At 38.5% G+C, this 25,828-nt stretch overlaps 1 protein-coding gene and 1 long non-coding RNA gene across 2 annotated transcripts; both read left to right on the forward strand.

Annotated features, from left to right (window-relative positions):
• The first annotated feature begins 34 nt into the window (after positions 1-34).
• Positions 35-578, forward strand: LOC120572229. The gene is made up of 3 exons (XR_005641404.1): positions 35-100; positions 208-270; positions 538-578. It is a non-coding gene; the product is annotated as an uncharacterized LOC120572229 (long non-coding RNA).
• Positions 579-626: 48 nt separating this feature from the next.
• On the forward strand, positions 627-5,271 carry LOC120572568 (high affinity immunoglobulin gamma Fc receptor IB-like). The gene is made up of 7 exons (XM_039821892.1): positions 627-800; positions 1,534-1,776; positions 1,821-1,940; positions 2,114-2,176; positions 2,665-2,736; positions 3,404-3,479; positions 4,870-5,271. Exons 1-7 carry the CDS (start codon positions 641-643, stop codon positions 4,886-4,888), a joined length of 753 nt encoding a protein of 250 aa, XP_039677826.1. The 5' UTR covers positions 627-640; the 3' UTR covers positions 4,889-5,271.
• Positions 5,272-25,828: the final 20,557 nt, after the last annotated feature.

The raw sequence follows: 25,828 nt of genomic DNA on the forward strand, positions 1-25,828 counted from the left end.
GGGGAGGTTCTGATGTACATCATGTGTTGTATTTCAGTCTGTTGCTCAGTCAGTCAGCAGGAAGACAGCATGGAGGTCACAGCTCTCTGCATAAGACTGTGTGAGTACTGACACTTTGTATCACTATTTTACTTATCTTTCCTCTTAGCCAGTTTTCCACTATCTGTGTTTTATTTGACAAACTGCTCTCTTCATGTGTCTCTCCAGGGATGGACATGTTGGTCCTGCTGCTTGTAAGAGTTGACCACAGTTACTTTGCTCAGAAAGCTAGTAAGTTGGATTTAAATAATTAGCTGGACACTCAGTTTGTGCTCGACTGTGTGATATTCTGAATAATTATCTTATTGTTAACTGTGTCTTTTGTTTTATACATTAGCAACAAAGAGACCAAGAAAGATGAAATATGCTGTTAATACTAATGTAAAGATTTGTCTTGTTTTTTGTAAATGGTAGTCTAGACCAGCTCTATATGAAAAGTGTCCTGAGATAACTTGAATATTTGATTTGATTACTCACTTTCTGTCTGTTCGGTCTCAGATGCGGCTTTTCCTCGTGTTCTTCCAGACAGACTGCAGTTTTTGAATATGAGAATGACAGTGTGATCTGTCAAGAGTTAGGTGGTTCGACTGAATGGCGAGTGATGAGGAGGCTCAATGAAAGAAGTCCAACAGATTCTTACACCTGGCAGTCATCAGCACCATCCTTCACTAGAAATCTCACCTTTAAACATCACAGTGGAGAGTACTGGTGTGAAGATGCGAAGGGGAACACATGCCATGCTGTCATCATCACCATCAATCGTATGTTTAGCAAATAATCAAGAGTTTTGGTTCATTTGACGCAGTGACATAGTAAACTCAATTTAGCATTTTGAAAAAAGTTCTACAGTTCAACTATGGAACATTGTAATACAAGTCAAGAGACATATTTAGTACAATAATATGAAGAATTACTTATGTGCCATCTTGGCTGCTAACTTTGTTGCCACCTAAAAATTACAAGTGTCTACTTTTATGGATTAAGTTTCAAAGTGTGATGTCTGTTACACTTGAAGCAGAAGGCAGCCATGTAGACAGTTGGTCTGTGTAATGAGCCGCCCCCAAATTTCGGGCTGCTGCGAAATCCAACTGATCGTCTGAGAGCCAGTTTAAGGATCAGATAAATGAATCCCGCGTTATGACCTCACCGCTGCACATCAGAAAACTGTTCAGGTAGAAATTAGTCTGATTCTAAAATTAGTTGGGGAAGACTAAATTGGGGCTTAAGTAGGGCTTCATCTGTACAGTGTCTGCATGGCTTAAGAAACTCATGTTCATAAACCATGCAATTTAATTTCCCATAATTTGATTTATTAATTTCCCTATTAATAATTCCCTGCTTGAAAAGTCCTGTACGTGTTACTGTACCTTTCAACAATATCATTTCATTCATGTAAAATACAGGATTGGTCCCTTTCTTCCTTGTTCAGAGACTGGTTGTTTTCCACTAAACATACATGTTCAACATTAAATCTGTTTTTCTCACACTGACCAGCTGGTTCTGTGATCCTGGAAGTTCCTGCCAGTCCTGTTGTGGAGGGAGACAACGTGAGTCTTTATTGTAGAAAGAAGGATACTCAGTCAAATTACATGGCTGATTTCTACAAAGATGGATCCAAACTCGGGACCTGGTATTCAAACAACATGACCATCCAAAATGTTTCCAAGTCTGATGAAGGACTCTACAAGTGCAGCATCTCTGGAGCTGGGGAATCACCACAGAGTTGGCTGACTGTTTTAAAAGTAAAAGTGATGAAGGAATGTTTAATAACTCCATTCCAGCAGCCGATGAAGAGACCGGACCTTCCAGTCCTTTCAATCTGCCCTCCCTGCTCTGGATTGTTGTGTTGGTGGCTCTGATGCTGTTGGTGATGGGACTTCTTCTCTGTAGGAAACACAGGGGTAGAGAAACACTGTCTCCCAGAAATTACCTGTACATATTTAATTCAGTAAATGACCTGATTGATTCACGTCTCTCATCTCTGCTTTTTTACCTCCTCTGCTCTTCATTCTGTACAAGTTCCTGCTCTTCTCTAGTTTTCTACTGATGGCATTTGGTCTTTTCTGTTCTCCAGTATTGGGCTGTTTGTCGTCTGGAAAACCAACACCAGGATCGCACTCACCTACAGATCCTACAGGTGAGAAAAAGCCAAGTCGTAACATGGCAAACATCATATGCAAAATGTTAACATATTAACACATTGACTGCATGTTAACAAACTCCTTTATAGTCTCATAGCTTCAATCACCTGGATATAAACTCTTTTTTCCATTTCTCTTTCAGACACTTGTTTTCAGTGCAATATGTTATCTGGTGTATTTGAGAAATTTGTGTTCATTAATACATGTGCAACTTTTTCCTGATATGTTGATCCATTTTGTGCTGTATTGCTTTACTGGCACTTTCTTTTAGAGAACAATGCAGCCTCTGGAATTTAAGTTCAGTCTTTTAAGGTTAGGTCAGATTTTTTTAAGTTAGAATACTGTACACCAAATGCCCGCCTGTCTTTGCTATATAGCTTATATACTATGCTATGCTATATGCTGCGTATTGATGAAATATTGTATGCCCATTATTACATTTTTCAAATAAAATACAGCATAAATGTCTGTTTTCCTTTTTCAGATTCAGCAGCGGACAATATGACTGATCCACATCATGCAACATATGATGTCAAAAAACAAAGAAGACAGAAAGGTACGTTATATTATATTGCTTCTACTTCCAAGTTTGTGCATGTTTTTTGTTTTAATTATGTCATATTTTAAGTGATATAATGCTATAGGTGCAGAATACATTCAACCCTTTAATTATGATTAAACAGCTTATCAATGGAAACAGCCGTGAGAAAGTTTCAACATAAATGCAACATAAATATCACTAGTGTTAAGAGGTGATACATCACTAGTGTTAAGAGGTGATACATTTAAAACTGCAATACTAGACCTACATATTTTTAGATAGCTGTCTGCACACTGCATTTCCTTTCAAATGGGTACTAAATGGTTTCAGCTGATAATTTGATCCTCTCAGTTATAAACCACGCGCGGAAGACCACAGACTGAAACTAAAGCCCCTCAGTAGCTTTAATATAGTTGACTGCAGTAGAAGAGGCTCTGAGGTTTTACACTATAAGATGGAAAGTCTTAAAGAAAATCCATTGAATGACTAACAGCTGTATGTAACGTCTGCAGCATGCAGTTTTCTTTGACCTTTAAGGCACAGAACACTTCTTAACCTGAAACAATTCGCTTCAAACCACAAGAATGCTTTATAAAATGTTGGAGCATAATGAAAATCCCAAATTTAATGAAATGTTAAAGCTGTACAAACAATCTTAGAGTAAATTCTGTCTCCCTAACAGAGCTGGATGGGTCCGGAGGAGCTTCCAAGCGACGTCTAACAGACGAGAGTGTCTTCTATTCTACAGTCTACTACAGGTAAGGCTGACGATGATACAGAGGACCAGATGTACTAACGCTTTTGCGCCCACTTCAGGCGTATTTGTTTCGCAACGTGCGTGCAAAAGCATGGCGAGGTATGTACAAACAGGCAGCACTGAGGTAAAAGCACAGACTGCCCGTCGCGGGAACTGAAAATGGCAAATTGCGCTTTTCCGTGTTATGCATATGCATTCATGGGAGTGTCAAGGAGAAAGTTGGAGTTTCCCATAAAGGGAGGGGAAGCGTAAAGTTCGCCTATTTATGTATTCCGCGGTATGTACAAAAAGAGCCCGTGAAAGCGCACCTCTATTTTGCGGTGAAAATTCTCCGCCTCTTAAAAGAAGGTGTAAACCAGTCGCAAGCGGGTTTCCTCGCATATGCCTCCTGGTGAAATGGCAGCATTAATCCGAGCAAGATGAAGCCATAGGTCAAGGAGACGAGCTGAAAAGATTTTTGCCCCAAGGATCTTTTTCAGTGGAGTGAACACAAAATCATTAAGCGTTACAGATTCAGGAGCCATGCAATATTACAGTTACTGGAAGAAATCAAAGATGCCATTGAGTCTCCGACTCGGCGTTCACATTCCATTCCAACAGTTGTAAAAGTCCTCGCTATATTACAAATATTGGCATCAGGATCATTTCAAACAGTAATAGCATCAGCAGTGGGAATATCGCAGTCTGCACTCAGCCGTATCATAGCACCAGTACTTAACCCTTTGCTACAATCAATTAGGTTTAACAAAGATGTTGACCTGGTGACCTCATGTTTTCATTCATGCTGCTGTTTTACTTACAGGGAACTCAAAATGTTACCTTGCTCTCCATATTGGGGTTTTACTGAGAGGAACTCTTCGGTATCTTAACAAATATATTATAAAATATCTTAACAACTAACCTACTAACTTTGCTGATCCCTTGACTTTCCTCAAGTGCCACCATGAAATTTTACATATTCTTTTCTTTCCGTAAAATATCTCAATATTTATTTAATGGACTGCCACAAAAATTGGTTTAGAGATCCATTTTGTTATTACTATCATGATGATTAATGATTCACATTGTGTCCAATAATTTGGTTTATGACCAAACAGCTGCAAAACTAATTCCCATCAGCCTCAAATGCACTTTGTCTTCACTGCTAATTAACAGACACGAGCATGCTAACATAAACTAAGATGGTACATGATAACCATATTATACATATTCAGCAACATGTTAGCATTGTCACCGTGAGCATGCTGCGTACAGTCTAACAGAGGCTCTAGCGTGGAGACTCTTTTGTCTTTTTGACAAACCATAACATACTGTAGATGAGGCCAAATAAAAGCTCAAATGACTTACATGCTATTTTATGTGACTTTTTCTTTATCCTGTGTGTTTTACAGGCGACATATACCCGACTGAAGGACTGAGGAGGTGGTCTGTTCAAAGCTCTACTTCTGTATTTCAGTTAGGAAGTCATTCTGTAAAGTCACACTCAGTGATGCTACAGTAACTCATTTGTATTTTTTATATATTTAAAAATGTGTAACACTGTGGAAATATCTGTGAAAATGTACAAATATGTTTTGTAACATGACTTTTGAAATCAATCACAGAGAACATTCGGTGTCTTTCCGTTATCAATACTGTATCTTTAATCATAAAGTGACCAGTGATGTAAATTTCAAAAACGTTTAAAATCTCCAAGGTCTATAAAACCAGCAGTGAATTCACAGAAACAAAGTTTATCGTGAAGTGGTGGAACAGCCTACACATACTGTAACCTGCCACTATTGTTCCTCTTCATGAGATACATTTCTTTAATTATTTTTTTTTATTTACTTTATTTCTAAAATGTAACTTTACTTTAAATGAAGACTATAATCTTATTAAAGGTGTTGAAGGAGATGAATATGTTGTGAAAATTCAGAGTTGTAATGAGCAGAGTGGGACCAAAGCATTTACAGAAAAGAAGCTCTAGAGCCTAAAGCCTACTGAATAAGAGTAGAGCTTAATGAAAAAGCTTACTGAATGAAAGTAGAGCTTACTGAAAACAAAAGCAAAATAAATCCAAATTTAAGAAAACATAAGCAAGCCGACAATGTGGTGTGTGCTAAGTGACCTTGATTACAGTCGTATTACACACACACACACACACAGTACATTGTCTAAAACCTTAAAATAATCACCCTGTCTCTCTTACTATTTCACAGTATTTTGTGTTTATGATCTGCTTAAAAATACGCTATGTTTGATGATTGCACCACTTTCGAATATATAGCCAACGGCTGTAGTATTACACTCTTAAAGTTTTTTTTGAATTTGGAAGCCTTTTGCATTTATTTAGCCTTCATACCATTGGCAGGATACACTCTTAAAGTGTTTTTGAATTTTGTAATCCTTTTGCATTTACTAAGCCTTTATAGCTTTGGCGGAATACATATCTTAAAGTGTGCTTCGAACTTAACTTTTGGTTACTAGCATAAGGTATTTTATTGTTTTATCTCTGTATCTTTTATGTTCTTACTGTGTGGCTATAAGCATTGTGCACCAAAAAACGTATCATGGTTTTAAACATTGTATTGGAACAAGCATTTAGCTGACAGAAAACCGTAGCCGCTGCAGTTCGAGCATGCATACGAGAAAGACAAGATATGTGGCTTCATGCAGGTGGTGCGATGGTTCCGCCTCCATCTTGCTCTTAGCTTTTTTAATACACTTTGGGCCAGGACGCTGTATGAGGCTTGTGATAAGGGCATATACAGTAAAAAGTGATGCTCGGTTCTGGCAAGTCAGTTCGTCAGAGGCTTTGCTACTTTTGCTTTTTTCTTGGAAAAAACATCAGGCCTACACTGTCTCCCTCAGATGATGAGCACTGAATAAGGTAATGACAATTTAATTTTCAATAACGAAAGTGCAATTTTACACTTTGCAATGATTTGGTAAAACATTGACTTTAAACTAAAACTTGGTGCCTGCTTAACTTGGAACCACGACCTGTCTCAACATTCCCACAATTGAACTGTAGTTGACAAGGGCGTTGGGAGAGATCAGCAGAGATTGAGGATTACGCAAGGTCAATGTGAAGCCAACTCCCAAATTTATTGTAGGAACGCTAGGGAAAATTCTGAGTCACACAAGAAAATTTTTGGATAATCAATTTAAGATTTAATTTTGTTCTCTTAACTGCTATATATATTTTCTCATTGTTTGGCTGTACCAATATATGATATACTGATTGTTGAATAAAAAAAAATCACATAAGAACCCAAGAAAGAGCTCTGGTGTGCACCTCATTTCTCGGGACCGGCGGACCAGAGACCAAAGGATCAGGAGTTTCAACCGGACCTCGCTAAGTCCCCGAGATGAGTATCAGCCAAACCTACACTACGGCTTCACACCACTGACTATAGAAACACGCCATTTTTCTAGTAGAGGAGTCTTAGATACCCTGTGTACGTTGATAGATCTGTGTGTGTAGATGTAGAGATGTGAATAAGGTAGGATTTCTCTAGGCGGAGTGACGTTGGAGGCTCGAAACCTCAGCGTCAACCCCCCCCCCCCTCCTTCTCGCTATCTTCTTAGGATAAGACCCCAGGGGTCTATTATCTTTTATTCACCTGTGCGTCATTGAAAGTTGTTTTATGAATTAAATACATGTTTTGCAGCTCATTGAGATGCTAACAGATACTTTATGGCCATACTTTGATACGACAACACACTGTTGCTACAAACCTTCTGAAATAGTTTTTTTATGTGTATGTGGGAAGACAAAGTCATAAACAAATTAGGGCTGTTCGATTATGGAAAATATCATCATCACAATAATTTTGGTCAGAAATTGAATTGAAATGACGATTAATGACTTTTGGAAAGATGTTACAATAAATTAACTTAAAAAACTGTGAAACAGTTAAACGAATGAACAGTGAGAACACCTTCAACTGTTACATTTGCCTTCAATACTTTTCTGTAGTCTCTACCTCACTTGCGCCATTAATGGACTGTCAATCATGACTAAAACTATTCCCTTTTCCAAGGTTATATAACTCCGCCCTTCAGGCCTGTGACTCTCTTTTCCCTCCAAATCAAAGCACACTAGGCAGAACAAAGACAAGAGTTGATGTGAGTTTAAGGGACTTTTCACTTTCACTTGTATACCACTTATTTTGGTCACTTTAAATGTTTGCCTGAAAGTTTTATATAGAATAGAAAAGACTTTAATTGTCATTGTGCAGTAGAACCATAGAACGAAATTTGCTTGTGCAGCCTCTAAAACAATATTAACATTCACATACACACTCACACAATAGATAAAATAAGAAAAAAATATAAAAACATTATCAAGGCATCCAATATTGCATTGAGTCCCATTTCATAGAAATCTAGAAAGTGCACCTGTGCTAACTGGGCGGTGGGGGTCATGATTGTTCAGTTCTGCGATGGCCCTATATTGTTTTGTTTGTGCTTGATTGCAGAATTCAATCCTGTTTGTGTGGAGATAATTAAGTGCAGATTGTGGATGCTTTAATAATGTACTGTAAGTCGAGATTAGTTTTACCTCATTTGTTGTCATTGACTGTTTAATGCTATTCAGTTATCTGACAATTTTCTTTTAATGATTTGTTTAGACAAAATCATCCATCATCCACCCACAACCAAGTGTGTACCATTTCTCTGCATCTACGACAATAAAATGTTGTTGTGCACACCACATCAGATGTTCAGTGAGCCAATGCCATCAGCACATTAGAGGTTTTTCACTACATTTATGTTGGACAACTCAACCTGCAAATCATGTGTTACATATTTGCTAAATGCACAGCCCTGAAGACATGCCTCGTCTCTTTGAAGCGTTAACTTCAATACTATTATTGATAACAGGCATGAAAAAAGTACATGTATAATATTCAGTACATAGCCAAGAGCAAGATAAAAAAAAACAAAAAACTGGGTTGTATATGGGTAGGGAAGCCATTTGGCAAATCTGCTACTTTGTATGGAGCGCTAAATATTAGTTTGGTAGGAGTGAGAAGCCCCTTCTGTTTGCTGTTGAACATTATTCTCTTGGTTTTTTGTGTTTTTCTCACGGAGTGTGAGGAGGAAACCTGTGAACTCCATCCTGTCTCGATGCTGTCTGACCGTCAAACCATATAAAGAGGTTATGATGGTTAATAATACCTGACGTGTGACACGTGTGTGTGGTATCAACATGACGGTGTGAGAGAGTGAGCTTTGAACCACAGATAAACTGTTATTTCCATCTCAGCTCAAGAAAACACATTCTATATTAGAAATAGAATAGATCACCTGGTTTAACCCTTGTGTTGACTTCGGGTCACATTGGCCCGTTTTCAATTTTAATTTTAAAAATATGAGATGTAAGAATAAGCGCTGAAAATGTATAGAAGAAAAATGTAACAATTTAAAATGTTGGAAAAAGCAAAAACAAACTGTGAAAAAAAGGCGTCAAAAACGTTGAAAAAAGGTGTTTTTTTCAAGGTTGACACAAAGACAACACAAGGGTTAGTCCTTTATTATCTCAGAGTCAGCGTTCAATCTGCAACTTGTTCATCAGGGGTCGTGCAGCTTTGCCACACAGTGTTTGTAAATTAAGATATGAAGAACAACCACATTGTATCTGTACATCATTGCAGCCTGTGGTTGCATTTCTTCAGACAGAACATGCACACAAACATTAACATATGTATTTAAGGCACTGACTGATGTTTCATGACTAAACAAACACACACAGACTGTGGTGCTGACTGCTCAGTTTTGTGCACCTCCGTCGCCATAAGGCGGCTTCTTGGCGAATAGCAGCAAAGTTGATTGTATGAACATTAAACCGCCATTCAAAAATCATAAAAAGCAAAGAATTGAAATCCATTCTTGAATTCAAAACTCAAATCTAGTGATTGAGAGTCGATTGGAGTCGCCCCCTGCTAGAAATAAGAAAGAATGCAGGTTTAAGGACCTTCAGCATTGGCTTTACTTTTCAGGCCTCGAGGCTGCTGATTGGTTCAGATATGTGAATCTTTAAAGCTCTTTTAGTTTGTCCATTATAAACCAGACTACAGGGCCATTTTAGCATGTACCTTGTGTGCTGCAGCAAATTAATAATGATTATGGTGTATTTTGCAGCGTATTCTGCAGCACGTGTTCTGACGAGAACTAAGAGAAGAGATCATATTTCTCCTGTATTAGCTTCTCTGCATTGGCTTCCTGTGAAATCTAGGATCGAATTTAAAATCCTCCTCCTGACTTACAAAGCTCTAAATGGTCTAGCACCATCATACCTAGAAGAGCTCTTAGTACCTTATTGTCCCACTAGGGCACTGCGCTCCCGGAATGCGGGGCTACTCGTGGTTCCTAGAGTCTCTGGAAGTAGACTGGGGGCCAGGGCCTTCAGCTATCAGGCTCCGCTTCTGTGGAACCAGCTTCCAGTCTGGGTTCGAGGGGCAGACACCGTCGCCACATTCAAGAGTAAACTGAAAACCCTTCTCTTTGACAAAGCTTATAGTTAGGGAGTGAGGAGTTGCAGCGTCCGCCTAACCCGGCCCACCTGCTTCTCCTCGTAGTTAGTTATGCTATTACAATTCTAGACTGCAGGGGATGCTGTTTCCTTCCTATGACACACTGAGCTGCTCTCTCTTCTCTACTTGTTACTTTTGTATGCATCCTGTCCCAGAATTGCTTGTTACTAATCTAGCTCTGGGGAGTTTACTCCCCGGAGTCCTTATGTTTCTTCTTCGCAGAGCTATGCTCTGCGATTCTCTGCAAATCCCGGCCGCATCCTGCTGCATCCTGCTGCGTCCTGCTGCATCCGCCGCATCCACCCATGCTCTGCAGCGCCACGCTACATCCCGCAACGCCCTGCTGTGATGTTCCTATGCACAGAGTAGTCTGGATCCGGTATAGGAGACTGCACTACTCAGTATGACACGATGTGCCCTGCTATGACATGAACTTCCACGATAACCTTCGACGTCACTGTGACCTTTAATGTGACTATTACGCCACTGTTCATCACACCCCCAACCCGGCCCGTCAGACACCGCCCTACCAAGAGTCTGGGTCTGCCGAGGTTTCTTCCTAAAAGGGAGTTTTTCCTTGCCACTGTCGCGATAGCCACTGCTAATGCTTGCTCTTGATGGAATTACTGTAATTGTTGGGGTTTTGGAAATTACAGAGTGTGGTCTAGACCTACTCTATCTGTAAAGTGTCTCGAGATAACTTTTGTTATTATTTGATACTATAAATAAAATTGAATTGAATTGAATTGAAATTGAATAGATGGATGGATGGATGGAGGTTCATTTTGCGCCGGATTAGTCCTTTAAGGATAGCCACCTGTCTTTGATCTCTAGTACGCACACTTGTCTTTTTTTAGGATTACACCAGTGAGATTATTGTCTGCACTATAGCAGTTCTGCCTCACATAGATATTTCTAGGTAAACATTATTAAACCAGAAATAATGCAGACAGGAAGGGGAGGTTCTGATGTACATCATGTGTTGGTTGTATTTCACGCTGTTGCTCAGTCAGTCAGCAGGAAGACAGCATGGAGGTCACAGCTCTCTGCATAAGACTGTGTGAGTACTGACACTTTGTATCACTATTTTACTTATCTTTCCTTTTAGCCAGTGGACAAATATCTGTGTTTTATTTGACAAACTGCTCTCTTCATGTGTCTCTCCAGGGATGGACATGTTGGTCCTGCTGCTTGTAAGAGTTGACCACAGTTACTTTGCTCAGAAAGCTAGTAAGTTGGATTTAAATAATTAGCTGGATACTCAGTTTGAACACTCAGTTTGTGCTCGGCTGTGTGATATTCTGAATAATTATCTTATCGTTAACTGCTGAAATGTGTCTTTTGCTTATACCTTAGCAACAAAGAGACCAAGAAAGATGAAATATGTAATCATGACATTGTAACCACAGTACTCTGAATACAAGCAGACCTTGACCAAGTTACCCTACTGCTCCACAAAGTGCTAATAATGGCAGTAACGAAAAGGGATTTTAGACATAAAGTTAAGGCCTACTTATGGAATAAAATAGATAATTAGGGGGAAATAAAATCTAGATTGGGGACAGGGAAATTTATTGTTTGGTAGGTCATGGTGTTTTAGCTGGTTTTTTATGTGTAGTTTTATTTTTTATTGTTTTAATCTTAGGTCTGTATGTGTTTGCATGTGTTGTATGTCCTGTTCTCTTACATCAGGGACCATGTTGGAAAAAAGTGTTTCTCACTTTTACATCTTATCCCTTGGATCCTCTTGTTGTCTTTCTATATCCATAAATAAACCAAAGAGTACCTTAAAATGTAGATGTTTTAATTCTCTGCTGTTAATACTAATGTAAAGATTTTTGTTTTTTTGTAAATAGTAATCTAGACCATGTCAATATGAAAAGTGTCCTGAGATAACTTGAATGTTTGATTTGATTGCTCACTTTCTGTGTGTCCGTCTCAGATGTTGCTTTTCCTCGTGTTCTTCCAGACAGACTGCAGTTTTTTGAATATGAGAATGTCAGTGTGATCTGTCAAGAGTTAGGTGGTTTGACTGAATGGCGAGTGATGAGGAGGCTCAACGAAAGAAGTCCAACAGATTCTTACACCTGGCAGTCATCAGCACCATCCTGCACCATTTATCCCACCTTTAAACGTCACAGTGGAGAGTACTGGTGTGAAGATGCAGAGGGGAACACACGCAATGCTGTCAACATCACCATCAATCGTACGTTTAGCAAATAATCAAGAGTTTGGGTTTATTTGACGCAGTGACACAGTAAACTCAATTTAGCATTTTGAAAAAAGTTCTACAGTTACAACAACGGAACATTTTAATGCAAGTCAAGAGATATTTAGGACAATAGTATGAAGAATTACACATGTGCCATCTTGGCTGCTAACTTTCTTTGTCACCCAAAAAAATTACAAGTGTCTACTTTTTATGATACATTTTCAACGTGCGATGTATGTTACACTTGAAGTGAAAGGCAGCCATGTAGACAACTGGTCCGAGTAAAGAGCCGTCCCCAAATTTCTGAGCTGCCAGAAATCGAACTGATCGTCCGAGAGACAGTTTATGGATCAGATAAATGAATCCCGCGTTGTGACCTCACACTGCACATCAGACAACTGTTCAGGTAGAAATTAGTCTGATTCTAAAATTAGTTGGGGAAGACCAATTTGGGGCTAAAGTAGGGCTTCATCTGTAGAGTGTCTGCACGGCTTAAGAGACTCATGGTGATAAAACATTCTCTAGCACTTCACTAACCTTTTTTTTTTAAAGGCTGGCGTTATAAGAAAATGCACTAAAGGAGGTGAAGAAAGCCATACACTTGAAATTCAAATTACATTTTTATTTTTTATTTGGAGAATTGTATATTGACTTCAGAACAAAATTCACTTCTAAGTCAAATACAGTATTTATTGTGTAGGAGGATGGCTGAAATACAGTCATATGAGCTAAAAAAACAACAAAGTTCACAGGGTAAAACTACAATGTAGAAACATGAATTCAAGTTAAGCAATAAACAATAATGCATCCATCCCACATTGCACTCATACCATATTTAAAATGAAACAGAGTAAATAGTTATTTAATTTCCCTTAGTTTGATTTATTCATTTTCCTATTAATAATTTACTGCTTGAAAAGTCCTGTACAAATTAAGGGTTACTGTTCCTTTCAACAATATAATTGCATTCATGCCAAATACAGGACTGGTCCCTTTCTTCCCTGTTCAGAGACTGGTTGTTTTCTACTAAACCAATTTTCAACATAAAATCTGTTTTTATCACACTGACCAGCTGGTTCTGTGATCCTGGAAGTTCCTGCCAGTCCTGTTGTGGAGGGAGACAAAGTGAGTCTTTATTGTAGAAAGAAGGATTCTCAGTCAAATCACATAGCTGATTTCTACAAAGATGGATCCAAACTCGGGACCTGGTATTCAAACAACATGACCATCCAAAATGTTTCCAAGTCTGATGAAGGACTCTACAAGTGCAGCATCTCTGGAGCTGGGGAATCACCACAGAGTTGGCTGACTGTTTTACAAGAAAGTAAAAGGTGATGAAGGCATGTTTAATAACTCCATTGCAGCAGCCAACGAAGAGATCCGTCCTTCCAGTCACCCCCCTAATCTGCCCTCCCTGCTCTGGATTGTTGTGTTGGTGGCTCTGATGCTGTTGGTGATGGGACTTCTTCTCTGTAGGAAACACAGGGGTAGAGAAACACTGTCTCACAGAAATTACATGTACATATTTACTTCAGTAAATGACTTGACTGATTCACATCTCTTGTCTCTGCTTTTTTTACCTCCTCTGCTCTTCATTCTGTACACGTTCCTGTTCTTCTCTAGTTTTTCTATCGATGGCATTTGGTCTTTTCTGTTCTCCAGTATTGGGCTGTTTGTCGTCTGGAAAACCAACACCAGGATCGCACTCACCTGCAGATCCTACAGGTGAGAAAAAGCCAAGATGTAACATGGCAAACATCATACAAAAAATGATAACACATTGCATGTTACCAAAACTCCCTTTACAGTCTCATAGCTTAAATGGCCTGATTATAAACTCTTCTTTCTATATCTCTTTTGAACTTTTACCAGCCACTAACATTCTCTTTGCAACATAAATGTCACTAGTGTTAAGAGGTGATACATTTAAAACTGCAATACTAGACCTACATATTTTTAGATAGCTGTCTGCACACTGCATTTTCTTTCAAATAGGTACTAAATGGTTTCAGCTGATAATTTGATTCTCTCAGTTATAAACCACACGTGAAGACCACAGACTGAAACTAAGCGCCCCTCAGTAGCTTTAATATAGTTGACTGCAGTAGAAGAGGCTCTGAGGTTTTACACTATAAGATGGAAAGTCTTAAAGAAAATCCATTGAATGACTGTAACAGCTGTATGTAACGTCTGCAGCATGCAGTTTTCTTTGACCTTTAAGTCACAGAACACTTCTTAACCTGAAACAATTCGCTTCAAACCACAAGAATGCTTTATAAAATGTTGGAGCATAATGAAAATCCCAAATTTAATGAAATGTTAAAGCTGTACAAACAATCTTAGAGTAAATTCTGTCTCCCTAACAGAGCTGGATGGGTCCGGAGCAGCTTCCAAGCGACGTCTAACAGACGAGAGTGTCTTCTATTCTACAGTCTACTACAGGTAAGGCTGACGATGATATAGAGGACCAGATGTACTAACGCTTTTGCGCCCACTTCAGGCGTATTTGTTTCGCAACGTGCGTGCAAAAGCATGGCGAGGTATGTACAAACAGGCAGCACTGAGGTAAAAGCACAGACTGCCCGTCGCGGGAACTGAAAATGGCAAATTGCGCTTTTCCGTGTTATGCATATGCATTCATGGGAGGGTCAAGGGGAAAGTTGGAGTTTCCCATAAAGGGAGGGGAAGCGTAAAGTTCGCCTATTTATGTATTCCGAGGTATGTACAAAAAGAGCCCGTGAAAGCGCACCTCTATTTTGCGGTGAAAATTCTCCGCCTCTTAAAAGAAGGTGTAAACCAGTCGCAAGCGGGTTTCCTCGCATATGCCTCCTGGTGAAATGGCAGCATTAATCCGAGCAAGATGAAGCCATAGGTCAAGGAGACGAGCTGAAAAGATTTTTGCCCCAAGGATCTTTTTCAGTGGAGTGAACACAAAATCATTAAGCGTTACAGATTCAGGAGCCATGCAATATTACAGTTACTGGAAGAAATCAAAGTTGCCATTGAGTCTCCGACTCGGCGTTCACATTCCATTCCAACAGTTGTTTAAGTCCTACAAATTACAAATATTGGCATCAGGATCATTTCAAACAGTAATAGCATCAGCAGTGGGAATATCGCAGTCTGCACTCAGCCGTATCATAGCACCAGTACTTAACCCTTTGCTACAACGCACTAGTCAATACATACATTTCCCCACCACTAATGCCGAAATAACACGCATTAAGCCGGATTTCTTTGACATCGCCCATTCAATTGCACGTTTAAATGCACGCAATTTACAGTATAGTGGGCGGAGAAAGGCGCTGATTACCCGATGAACTGCAGGTTTGGTAAATACGACGCAAGCTGAAGTATCACAGTGTGCGCTTTCTTCGGGTTGGCCATGGCGCTGATAACGCTACGTTCGCAAATGTACGTACATCTTGCCCAGAATCTCTTTCCTCTGAAAATGTAAGTACATGCACTCAACTGTATTGAAACCACACGGTTATCATAGCACAGCCAAGCTGAGTATATGAGAGTTCAGTGAAAACTTCCCGAAATCAGTTAGGTTTAACAAAGATGTTGACCTGGTGACCTCATGTTTTCATTCATGCTGCTGTTTTACTTACAGGGAACTTAAAATGTTACCTTGCTCTCCATATTGGGGTTTTACTGAGAGGAACTCTTCGGTATCTTAACAAATATAATATAAAATATCTTAACAACTAACCTACTAACTTTGCTGATCCCTTGACTTTCCTCAAGTGCCACCATGAAATTTTACATATTCTTTTCTTTCCGTAAAATATCTCAATATTTATTTAATGGACTGCCACAAAAATTGGTTTAGAGATCCATTTTGTTATTACTATCATGATGATTAATGATTCACATTGTGTCCAATAATTTGGTTTATGACCAAACAGCTGCAAAACTAATTCCCATCAGCCTCAAATGCACTTTGTCTTCACTGCTAATTAACAGACACGAGCATGCTAACATGGTAAACTAAGATGGTACATGATAACCATATTATACATATTCAGCAACATGTTAGCATTGTCACCGTGAGCATGCTGCGTACAGTCTAACAGAGGCTCTAGCGTGGAGACTCTTTTGTCTTTTTGACAAACCATAACATACTGTAGATGAGGCCAAATAAAAGCTCAAATGACTTACATGCTATTTTATGTGACTTTTTCTTTATCCTGTGTGTTTTACAGGCGACATATACCCGACTGAAGGACTGAGGAGGTGGTCTGTTCAAAGCTCTACTTCTGTATTTCAGTTAGGAAGTCATACTGTAAAGTCACACTCAGTGATGCTACAGTAACTCATTTGTATTTTTTATATATTTAAAAATGTGTAACAATGTGGAAATATCTGTGAAAATGTACAAATATGTTTTGTAACATGACTTTTGAAATCAATCACAGAGAACATTCGGTGTCTTTCCGTTATCAATACTGTATCTTTAATCATAAAGTGACCAGTGATGTAAAATTCAAAAACGTTTAAAATCTCCAAGGTCTATAAAACCAGCAGTGAATTCACAGAAACAAAGTTTATAGTGAAGTGGTGGAACAGCCTACACATACTGTAACCTGCCACTATTGTTCCTCTTCATGAGATACATTTCTTTAATTATTTTTTTTTTATTTACTTTATTTCTAAAATGTAACTTTACTTTAAATGAAGACTATAATCTTATTAAAGGTGTTGAAGGAGATGAATATGTTGTGAAAATTCAGAGTTGTAATGAGCAGAGTGGGACCAGAGCATTTACAGAAAAGAAGCTCTAGAGCCTAAAGCCTACTGAATAAGAGTAGAGCTTAATGAAAAAGCTTACTGAATGAAAGTAGAGCTTACTGAAAACAAAAGCAAAATAAATCCAAATTTAAGAAAACATAAGCAAGCCGACAATGTGGTGTGTGCTAAGTGACCTTGATTACAGTCGTATTACACACACACACACACAGTACATTGTCTAAAACCTTAAAATAATCACCCTGTCTCTCTTACTATTTCACAGTATTTTGTGTTTATGATCTGCTTAAAAATATGCTATGTTTGATGATTGCACCACTTTCGAATATATAGCCAACGGCTGTAGTATTACACTCTTAAAGTTTTTTTTGAATTTGGAAGCCTTTTGCATTTATTTAGCCTTCATACCATTGGCAGGATACACTCTTAAAGTGTTTTTGAATTTTGTAATTCTTTTGCATTTACTAAGCCTTTATAGCTTTGGCGGAATACATATCTTAAAGTGTGCTTCGAACTTAACTTTTGGTTACTAGCATAAGGTATTTTATTGTTTTATCTCTGTATCTTTTATGTTCTTACTGTGTGGCTATAAGCATTGTGCACCAAAAAACGTATCATGGTTTTAAACATTGTATTGGAACAAGCATTTAGCTGACAGAAAACCGTAGCCGCTGCAGTTCGAGCATGCATACGAGAAAGACAGGATATGTGGCTTCATGCAGGTGGTGCGATGGTTCTCGCCTCCATCTTGCTCTTAGCTTTTTTTAATACACTTTGGTCAGGACGCTGTATGAGGCTTGTGATAAGGGCATATACAGTAAAAAGTGATGCTCGGTTCTGGCAAGTCAGTTCGTCAGAGGCTTTGCTACTTTTGCTTTTTTCTTGGAAAAAACATCAGGCCTACACTGTCTCCCTCAGATGATGAGCACTGAATAAGGTAATGACAATTTAATTTTCAATAACGAAAGTGCAATTTTACACTTTGCAATGATTTGGTAAAACATTGACTTTAAACTAAAACTTGGTGCCTGCTTAACTTGGAACCACGACCTGTCTCAACATTCCCACAATTGAACTGTAGTTGACAAGGGCGTTGGGAGAGATCAGCAGAGATTGAGGATTACGCAAGGTCAATGTGAAGCCAACTCCCAAATTTATTGTAGGAACGCTAGGGAAAATTCTGAGTCACACAAGCAAATTTTTGGATAATCAATTTAAGATTTAATTTTGTTCTCTTAACTGCTATATATATTTTCTCATTGTTTGGCTGTACCAATATATGATATACTGATTGTTGAATAAAAAAAATCACATAAGAACCCAAGAAAGAGCTCTGGTGTGCACCTCATTTCTCGGGACCGGCGGACCAGAGACCAAAGGATCAGGAGTTTCAACCGGACCTCGTTAAGTCCCCGAGATGAGTATCAGCCAAACCCACACTACAGCTTCACACCACTGACTATAGAAACACACGCCATTATTCTAGTAGAGGAGTCTTAGATACCCTGTGTACGTTGATAGATCTGTGTGTGTAGATGTAGAGATGTGAATAAGGTAGGATTTCTCTAGGCGGAGTGACGTTGGAGGCTCGAAACCTCAGCGTCAACCCCCCCCCCCTCCTTCTCGCTATCTTCTTAGGATAAGACCCCAGGGGTCTATTATCTTTTATTCACCTGTGCGTCATTGAAAGTTGTTTTATGAATTAAATACATGTTTTGCAGCTCATTGAGATGCTAACAGATACTTTATGGCCATACTTTGATACGACAACACACTGTTGCTACAAACCTTCTGAAATAGTTTTTTTATGTGTATGTGGGAAGACAAAGTCATAAACAAATTAGGGCTGTTCGATTATGGAAAATATCATCATCACAATAATTTTGGTCAGAAATTGAATTGAAATGACGATTAATGACTTTTGGAAAGATGTTACAATAAATTAACTTAAAAAACTGTGAAACAGTTAAACGAATGAACAGTGAGAACACCTTCAACTGTTACATTTGCCTTCAATACTTTTCTGTAGTCTCTACCTCACTTGCGCCATTAATGGACTGTCAATCATGACTAAAACTATTCCCTTTTCCAAGGTTATATAACTCCGCCCTTCAGGCCTGTGACTCTCTTTTCCCTCCAAATCAAAGCACACTAGGCAGAACAAAGACAAGAGTTGATGTGAGTTTAAGGGACTTTTCACTTTCACTTGTATACCACTTATTTTGGTCACATTAAATGTTTGCCTGAAAGTTTTATATAGAATAGAAAAGACTTTAATTGTCATTGTGCAGTAGAACCATAGAACGAAATTTGCTTGTGCAGCCTCTAAAACAATACTAACTTTCACATACACACTCACACAATAGGTAAAATAAGAAAAAAATATAAATCCCATTTCATAGAAATCTAGAAAGTGCAACTGTGCTAACTGGGGGGTGGGAGGGGGGGCATCATTGTTCAGTTCTGCGATGGCCCTATATTGTTTTGATTGTGCTTGATTGCAGAATTCAATCCTGTTTGTGTGGAGATAATTAAGTGCAGATTGTGGATGCTTTAATAATGTACTGTAAGTCGAGATTAGTTTTACCTCATTTGTTGTCATTGACTGTTTAATGCTATTCAGTTATCTGACAATTTTCTTTTAATGATTTTTTTAGACAAAATCATCCATCATCCACCCACAACCAAGTGTGTACCATTTCTCTGCATCTACGACAATAAAATGTTGTTGTGCACACCACATCAGATGTTCAGTGAGCCAACGCCATCAGCACATTAGAGGTTTTTCACTACATTTATGTTGGACAACTCAGCCTGCAAATCATGTGTTACATATTTGCTAAATGCACAGCCCTGAAGACATGCCTCGTCTCTTTGAAGCGTTAACTTCAATACTATTATTGATAACAGGCATGAAAAAAGTACATGTATAATATTCAGTACATAGCCAAGAGCAAGATAAAAAAAACAAAAAACTGGGTTGTATATGGGTAGGGAAGCCATTTGGCAAATCTGCTACTTTGTATGGAGCGCTAAATATTAGTTTGGTAGGAGTGAGAAGCCCCTTCTGTTTGCTGTTGAACATTATTCTCTTGGTTTTTTGTGTTTTTTGAGTACTAATTCTCCACTAGAACTTCTCTATTACAAATGCATTTGGTTAATATCAACATTTAAAGTTAGACTGTAACAAGTACAGTATATTATTAAAGTAAAGGCAAGTTGTTTCTCACGGAGTGTGAGGAGGAAACCTGTGAACTCCATCCTGTCTCGATGCTGTCTGACCGTCAAACCATATAAAGAGGTTATGATGGTTAATAATACCTGACGTGTGACACGTGTGTGGTATCAACATGACGGTGTGAGAGAGTGAGCTTTGAACCACAGATAAACTGTTATTTCCATCTCAGCTCAAGAAAACACATTCTATATTAGAAATAGAATAGATCACCTGGTTTAACCCTTGTGTTGACTTCGGGTCACATTGGCCCGTTTTCAATTTTAATTTTAAAAATATGAGATGTAAGAATAAGCGCTGAAAATGTATAGAAGAAAAATGTAACAATTTAAAATGTTGGAAAAAGCAAAAACAAACTGTGAAAAAAAGGCGTCAAAAACGTTGAAAAAAGGTGTTTTTTTTCAAGGTTGACACAAAGACAACACAAGGGTTAGTCCTTTATTATCTCAGAGTCAGCGTTCAATCTGCAACTTGTTCATCAGGGGTCGTACAGCTTTGCCACACAGTGTTTGTAAATTAAGATATGAAGAACAACCACATTGTATCTGTACATCATTGCAGCCTGTGGTTGCATTTCTTCAGACAGAACATGCACACAAACATTAACATATGTATTTAAGGCACTGACTGATGTTTCATGACTAAACAAACACACACAGACTGTGGTGCTGACTGCTCAGTTTTGTGCACCTGCGTCATAAGTCGCTCTTTCTTGAGAGTCATGGAAATAGCAGCAAAGTTAATTGTATGAACATTAAACCGCCATTCAAAAATCATAAAAAGCAAAGAATTGAAATCCATTCTTGAATTCAAAACTCAAATCTAGTGATTGAGAGTCGATTGGAGTCGCCCCCTGCTAGAAATAAGAAAGAATGCAGGTTTAAGGACCTTCAGCATTGGCTTTACTTTTCAGGCCTCGAGGCTGCTGATTGGTTCAGATATGTGAATCTTTAAAGCTCTTTTAGTTTGTCCATTATAAACCAGACTACAGGGCCATTTTAGCATGTACCCTGTGTGCTGCAGCAAATTAATAAGGACTATGGTGTATTTTAAATGCTCGCTGTTATATAAAAATGAAAGGCTGTGATTCTAAAAGTTCTTTTACATGAGGTTTCATGTGCTGACTGAATGTTTTGATCAAAAAGCTTGTTTCAAAAGCATTAGTTACTTGTTTGTAAGAGACATTTTCACGTAGCATATCATGTGTGTGTGTGTGTGTGTGTGTGTGTGTGTGTGTGTGTAGGACACATATTGTCCACTAGGTGTCACCAATGTGATTTGGGTTGTGTATTTCCATTGGAGCCTTTTGGCAGGTAATGGTGCGTTGCTAGTTGGAGAATCACGAATAGTTTTTTGACCACTACGCTACACTAGGAGCAGCTCATGTTGAAGTTTATTAAAAGTTGGATTCATGGAACTTGATGGACAGTTTGAATTCTTGTGCATGTAACACTTTGAAGACCATTGCGGTGCGCAATAAATATTGATACAACACGGGGACGAAGTTGGACTGCTGACTCTACATTCTGTACACTTGCTGATTCTGCTTCTTTTCCTGATGATCTTGCTGAAATCGGCCTATTTGTGATTTTATTTCATTTACACAACATTGATGTATGTAAGGTAGCCATCCACAGTTACATTAATGATTAACTGTGCTACATGTTTAAGATTTAAACATAATGTTTGAATATATTAATAAGTTTACTGTATTGTATATATTTTAATACCTTAGTATTGTATGCACCATAGAAAAGGTATGTGTAGGCTTCATGCTGCCCTCCACGTTTTTTTAGGCCCAGTTTAATATGGAACTAAATTTTATACAATATTAATAGGGGGTCCCTGCTTCGTCTCTCTTTCAGCTAAGAGCTCCTTAGCCTTAAAAAACGTTGAAGACCCCTGTTCTAAAACATAAAGAGAGAAAAAGAAGCTTAACGTGGATGTGTTCTGGTTTCTGGTTGCTCCTCTGTCTGATTGTCAGGTGGCTCTTCCTCTCACTATTAAACTCATCACTCCTGCCTTCTGAACATGTCAATATTGTGCCAGTGTCAACTTTTCTTTTTATATTCAAATGATTTATTATAAAAATAAGAGGTGACAAGAACAAGAGGTGACAAAAGGTGACATTTATCAGCATTTCTTCAGCCTAGTAAAATAAATTAAACAAAAATTTACATAATATATACATTTTTTTAATGTAAGTGTTTCATATTATATATAAGTAAAGTTACACAAAGTGACTGCGATAAGGACATATTTATTGTCATTGTATTTTATATTGTAATGTTTTCTGATCTCCATCCCATACCTGTAAAAGTCTGAATGAAAGTTTGTAGCGATGCCATCCACCATCAGTGCTTTGCATGTGCTGAGTAACTGTAACCACTGGAGACAGATGGCAAGCTGAATAGGCTAAAAAACATAGTTTTATCCTCACTGAACATTTGTTTCTGGTCTCTCTCCTTCATGAACCCAACAGCCACCAAACAGAGATGGATAGCCAACTAGGTTGTTGACCTTTGTCCTGGTTTTTATCCCTTGAGTCAACAGTAATGCACAACGGCAGTGGCAGGCTGATGAGGCCTAAGGAATAAAGTGTTGTCTTAAAGGCTTTTCAGACGGGGAGCTACACTTCCCCTACGTAGTCGCATGGATCAGCGTGGTCTCATTGCACTCCTCATATGAAAAGACGCTCCCTGTGTAAACGCCAGGCGATCAATGCGTAATGACCATGGGGAATCTGTGCACTACTATATTCCTGCCAGTACAACTGATCAACATTATTTGAATGTGGTATCATATATCTATTTAAAAGGTCTATTTCACAAATAGTGGTAATCTTATTCTCACCTAACCACAGACTGTTATGTTGATATCTAACATTAGCTAAATTAGCATAGTCATAATTACGAGCGTTAATCCAGGCTTGTGCCGATGCTCTGACCGACAAAAGCCCTGCTGTCTATGTCCTGATAACTGTTTGGAACACAGTTTTATATTTAAGGAACTCACAAACAGGCTTGTGCCGATGCTCTGACCGACAAAAGCCCTGCTGTCTATGTCCTGATAACTGTTTGGAACACAGTTTTATATTTAAGGAACTCACAAACAGCAAGAATCACTCACTTCTTCATTGATTTGCACAGCGTAGGGAAAAGTTCAAGACAATTCAGCTCTTGCAACAGGCGTGTGCGTGTGACAAGCACAAAAACGACAGTTTCACAGGATTGCGCCAACTTGTCGCGTTGCCCGTCAGATTGCCCATAGTCTAGATGGAAACAGGGGTCCACGCGCACCCCCCGGCATTTTTCATGCCACCTGATTTTTTTAAATCCTTAAAGTGTCTATTTTCAGAATCTGCCAGGTACCAAGCTGAAATAATGTCCCAAAGGCTTCATTTTTAACCCTTTGCTGCACCCAACCGGAACCCGAAAAATAAAAAAAATTATATAGAAAGTGGCACAACATTTGAAGTAAACAACATACGGAGATAAATGAACACATTTTCCAATACAATTCTAACTCAATGAATTTAATGGAATGGTTATTTTTGACATTTGACAACATATTGACTCTATTTCTGGACAAAAATAGCAAAAACTTGCCAAAGACGTGTAGAGGATCAACTACTTTTTTGTTTTCTCAAGCGCATAGGGTGATTTTTTTTTCACAACCTGTTATTTCTTTATCATTCCAGTGTCTATTTTCAGATTAAATTGGGTACCAAGCTGAAATAATGTCCAAAATGCTTTATTTTGAACCCTTTGCAACAAACCCGAAAAATCTAAATATGATATAAAGTGGCATAACTTTTGATGTAAACAACTTACAGAGACAAATGGACACATTTTTCTACACAATTCTGATCCAGGGAAATAGTTATTTGTTATATTTTACAACATCTTGACCATCTATGGTCAAAAACAGCAAAATAAAAGCTCATTTGACAACATTTTTATTATACTAATAGCAGCCTGAAATGGGGTTTATTCTAACCTTTTACTGCACCTATCCCGTAGCTGAAGAAATTTAAAATTGCTTTACTTTTGAAGTAAACAAAACAAAGCCAATTAACATAAAAAAATAAATAAATAAACTACAGAAAAAAACTACAGAAAAAACGGTCAAAAAAGCTGACTGAGCACCAACTGCCAGTTTTGGAATGTTGGGATTTTGCAGTTGGCAGTTGGTGGTCGTCGGTTGGTACCCGCAGATCGCCATTTCCCACTGCTCTCTCTTTTGGAAAAATTTCAATAAGTATTTAAAATTATACCTTTGTAGTCATAACTTAAAGTAATTTTTCAACAGTTTTTACTATAATCACAGGCTTTCGGAAATCAAATATGTATTCTTGACTAGCAGTGCTGGTAGCTTACTTGGTAGCTAGCTAAAGTTTTTGTTTTATTTTCAGGCTCAATACTTCATACATACCATGGGGAAAATTAAACATTGTAACACAGCTGAAGTGCCTTCAAAGATGATTCGCCAGCGCTTTTAAAGGCAAAGGAAAGGTGAATCCCCTGAAGAAGCTACAAACTCCACAATGCTTTCAGGCAGCTTGGTGCAGACTGGCTGGTCACAGATGAGCTTCAACGGGAGATGGAGAGCTTCACATGCATCATGTATGGCCAAGCACGGATGACATCAGTTGACGCAGTACGAGCCATGATGCTTAGAAAAATGGTCGGTGCTGACAAAGTCCTGGACTCAAAGTCAAAAGTAGACCTGGAACGCCTACCACCCCCCAAAGTCTGTCTCATCCCACATGTACAGAGAGCCAACTACAGAGTTGCCTGCTATAAGAGAGCATATGAGGCAATAATCGAGAGCCCCAAACCATATGATCCAGGCATGGGCTGGGAGAAGACAGGAGAGGAGGAGGTGTTGGAACCTGTTTGGACAATTGGACCCATCCTCCCTCCTTCTCTTGTTGAGGTACTGGCTCAGAGAGCAGAGTCAGAAGAGCAGGCAGCTCTCGACAAGGTAGCTGATTCCAACAACAACAACTTGTCGGTGAAGAGGATGGAGAGTATGAACATAATGATGACGATGAAGTGTTGGAAGAAATAGACAGAAGATCTCTTCAGTGATGATGAGGAAGATGAGTAGTTTAGGTCAACTTTTATTATTTATTATTTTTGGCCATAAATAAAAAACACACAGAGTCAACATGTTATCAAATGTCAAAGTAACCATTCCATTAAATTCCTTGTATCAGAATTGTATGGGGAAATGTGTTCATTTGTCTCTGTATGTTGTTTACTTCAAATGTTATGCCATTTTCTATATCATTTTTTAATTTTTGGGTTCCGGTCGGGGTGGCAACGAAAGGTTAAAAAATGAAGCCTTTGGGTTCACTTATTTGGGCCCTGGCAGATTCTGAAAATAGACACTGTAAGGATTTTAAAAAATCAGGTGGCATAAAAAAACGGAGTGCGCATGGACCCCTGTTTCCATCTAGACCTACACGCCTGGGACTGCAAAAACAAAACTAAGAAACTGCTCGGAATAATGGATATATTTATTGTCACTGTATTTTATATTGTAATGTTTTCTTGTCTTCATCCCATACCTGTAAAGGTCTGGATGAAAGTTTGTAGCGATGCCATTCACCATCAGTGCTT

Source organism: Perca fluviatilis, chromosome 14, assembly GCF_010015445.1.
Source record: "Perca fluviatilis chromosome 14, GENO_Pfluv_1.0, whole genome shotgun sequence".
Taxonomy (NCBI): domain Eukaryota; kingdom Metazoa; phylum Chordata; class Actinopteri; order Perciformes; family Percidae; genus Perca; species Perca fluviatilis.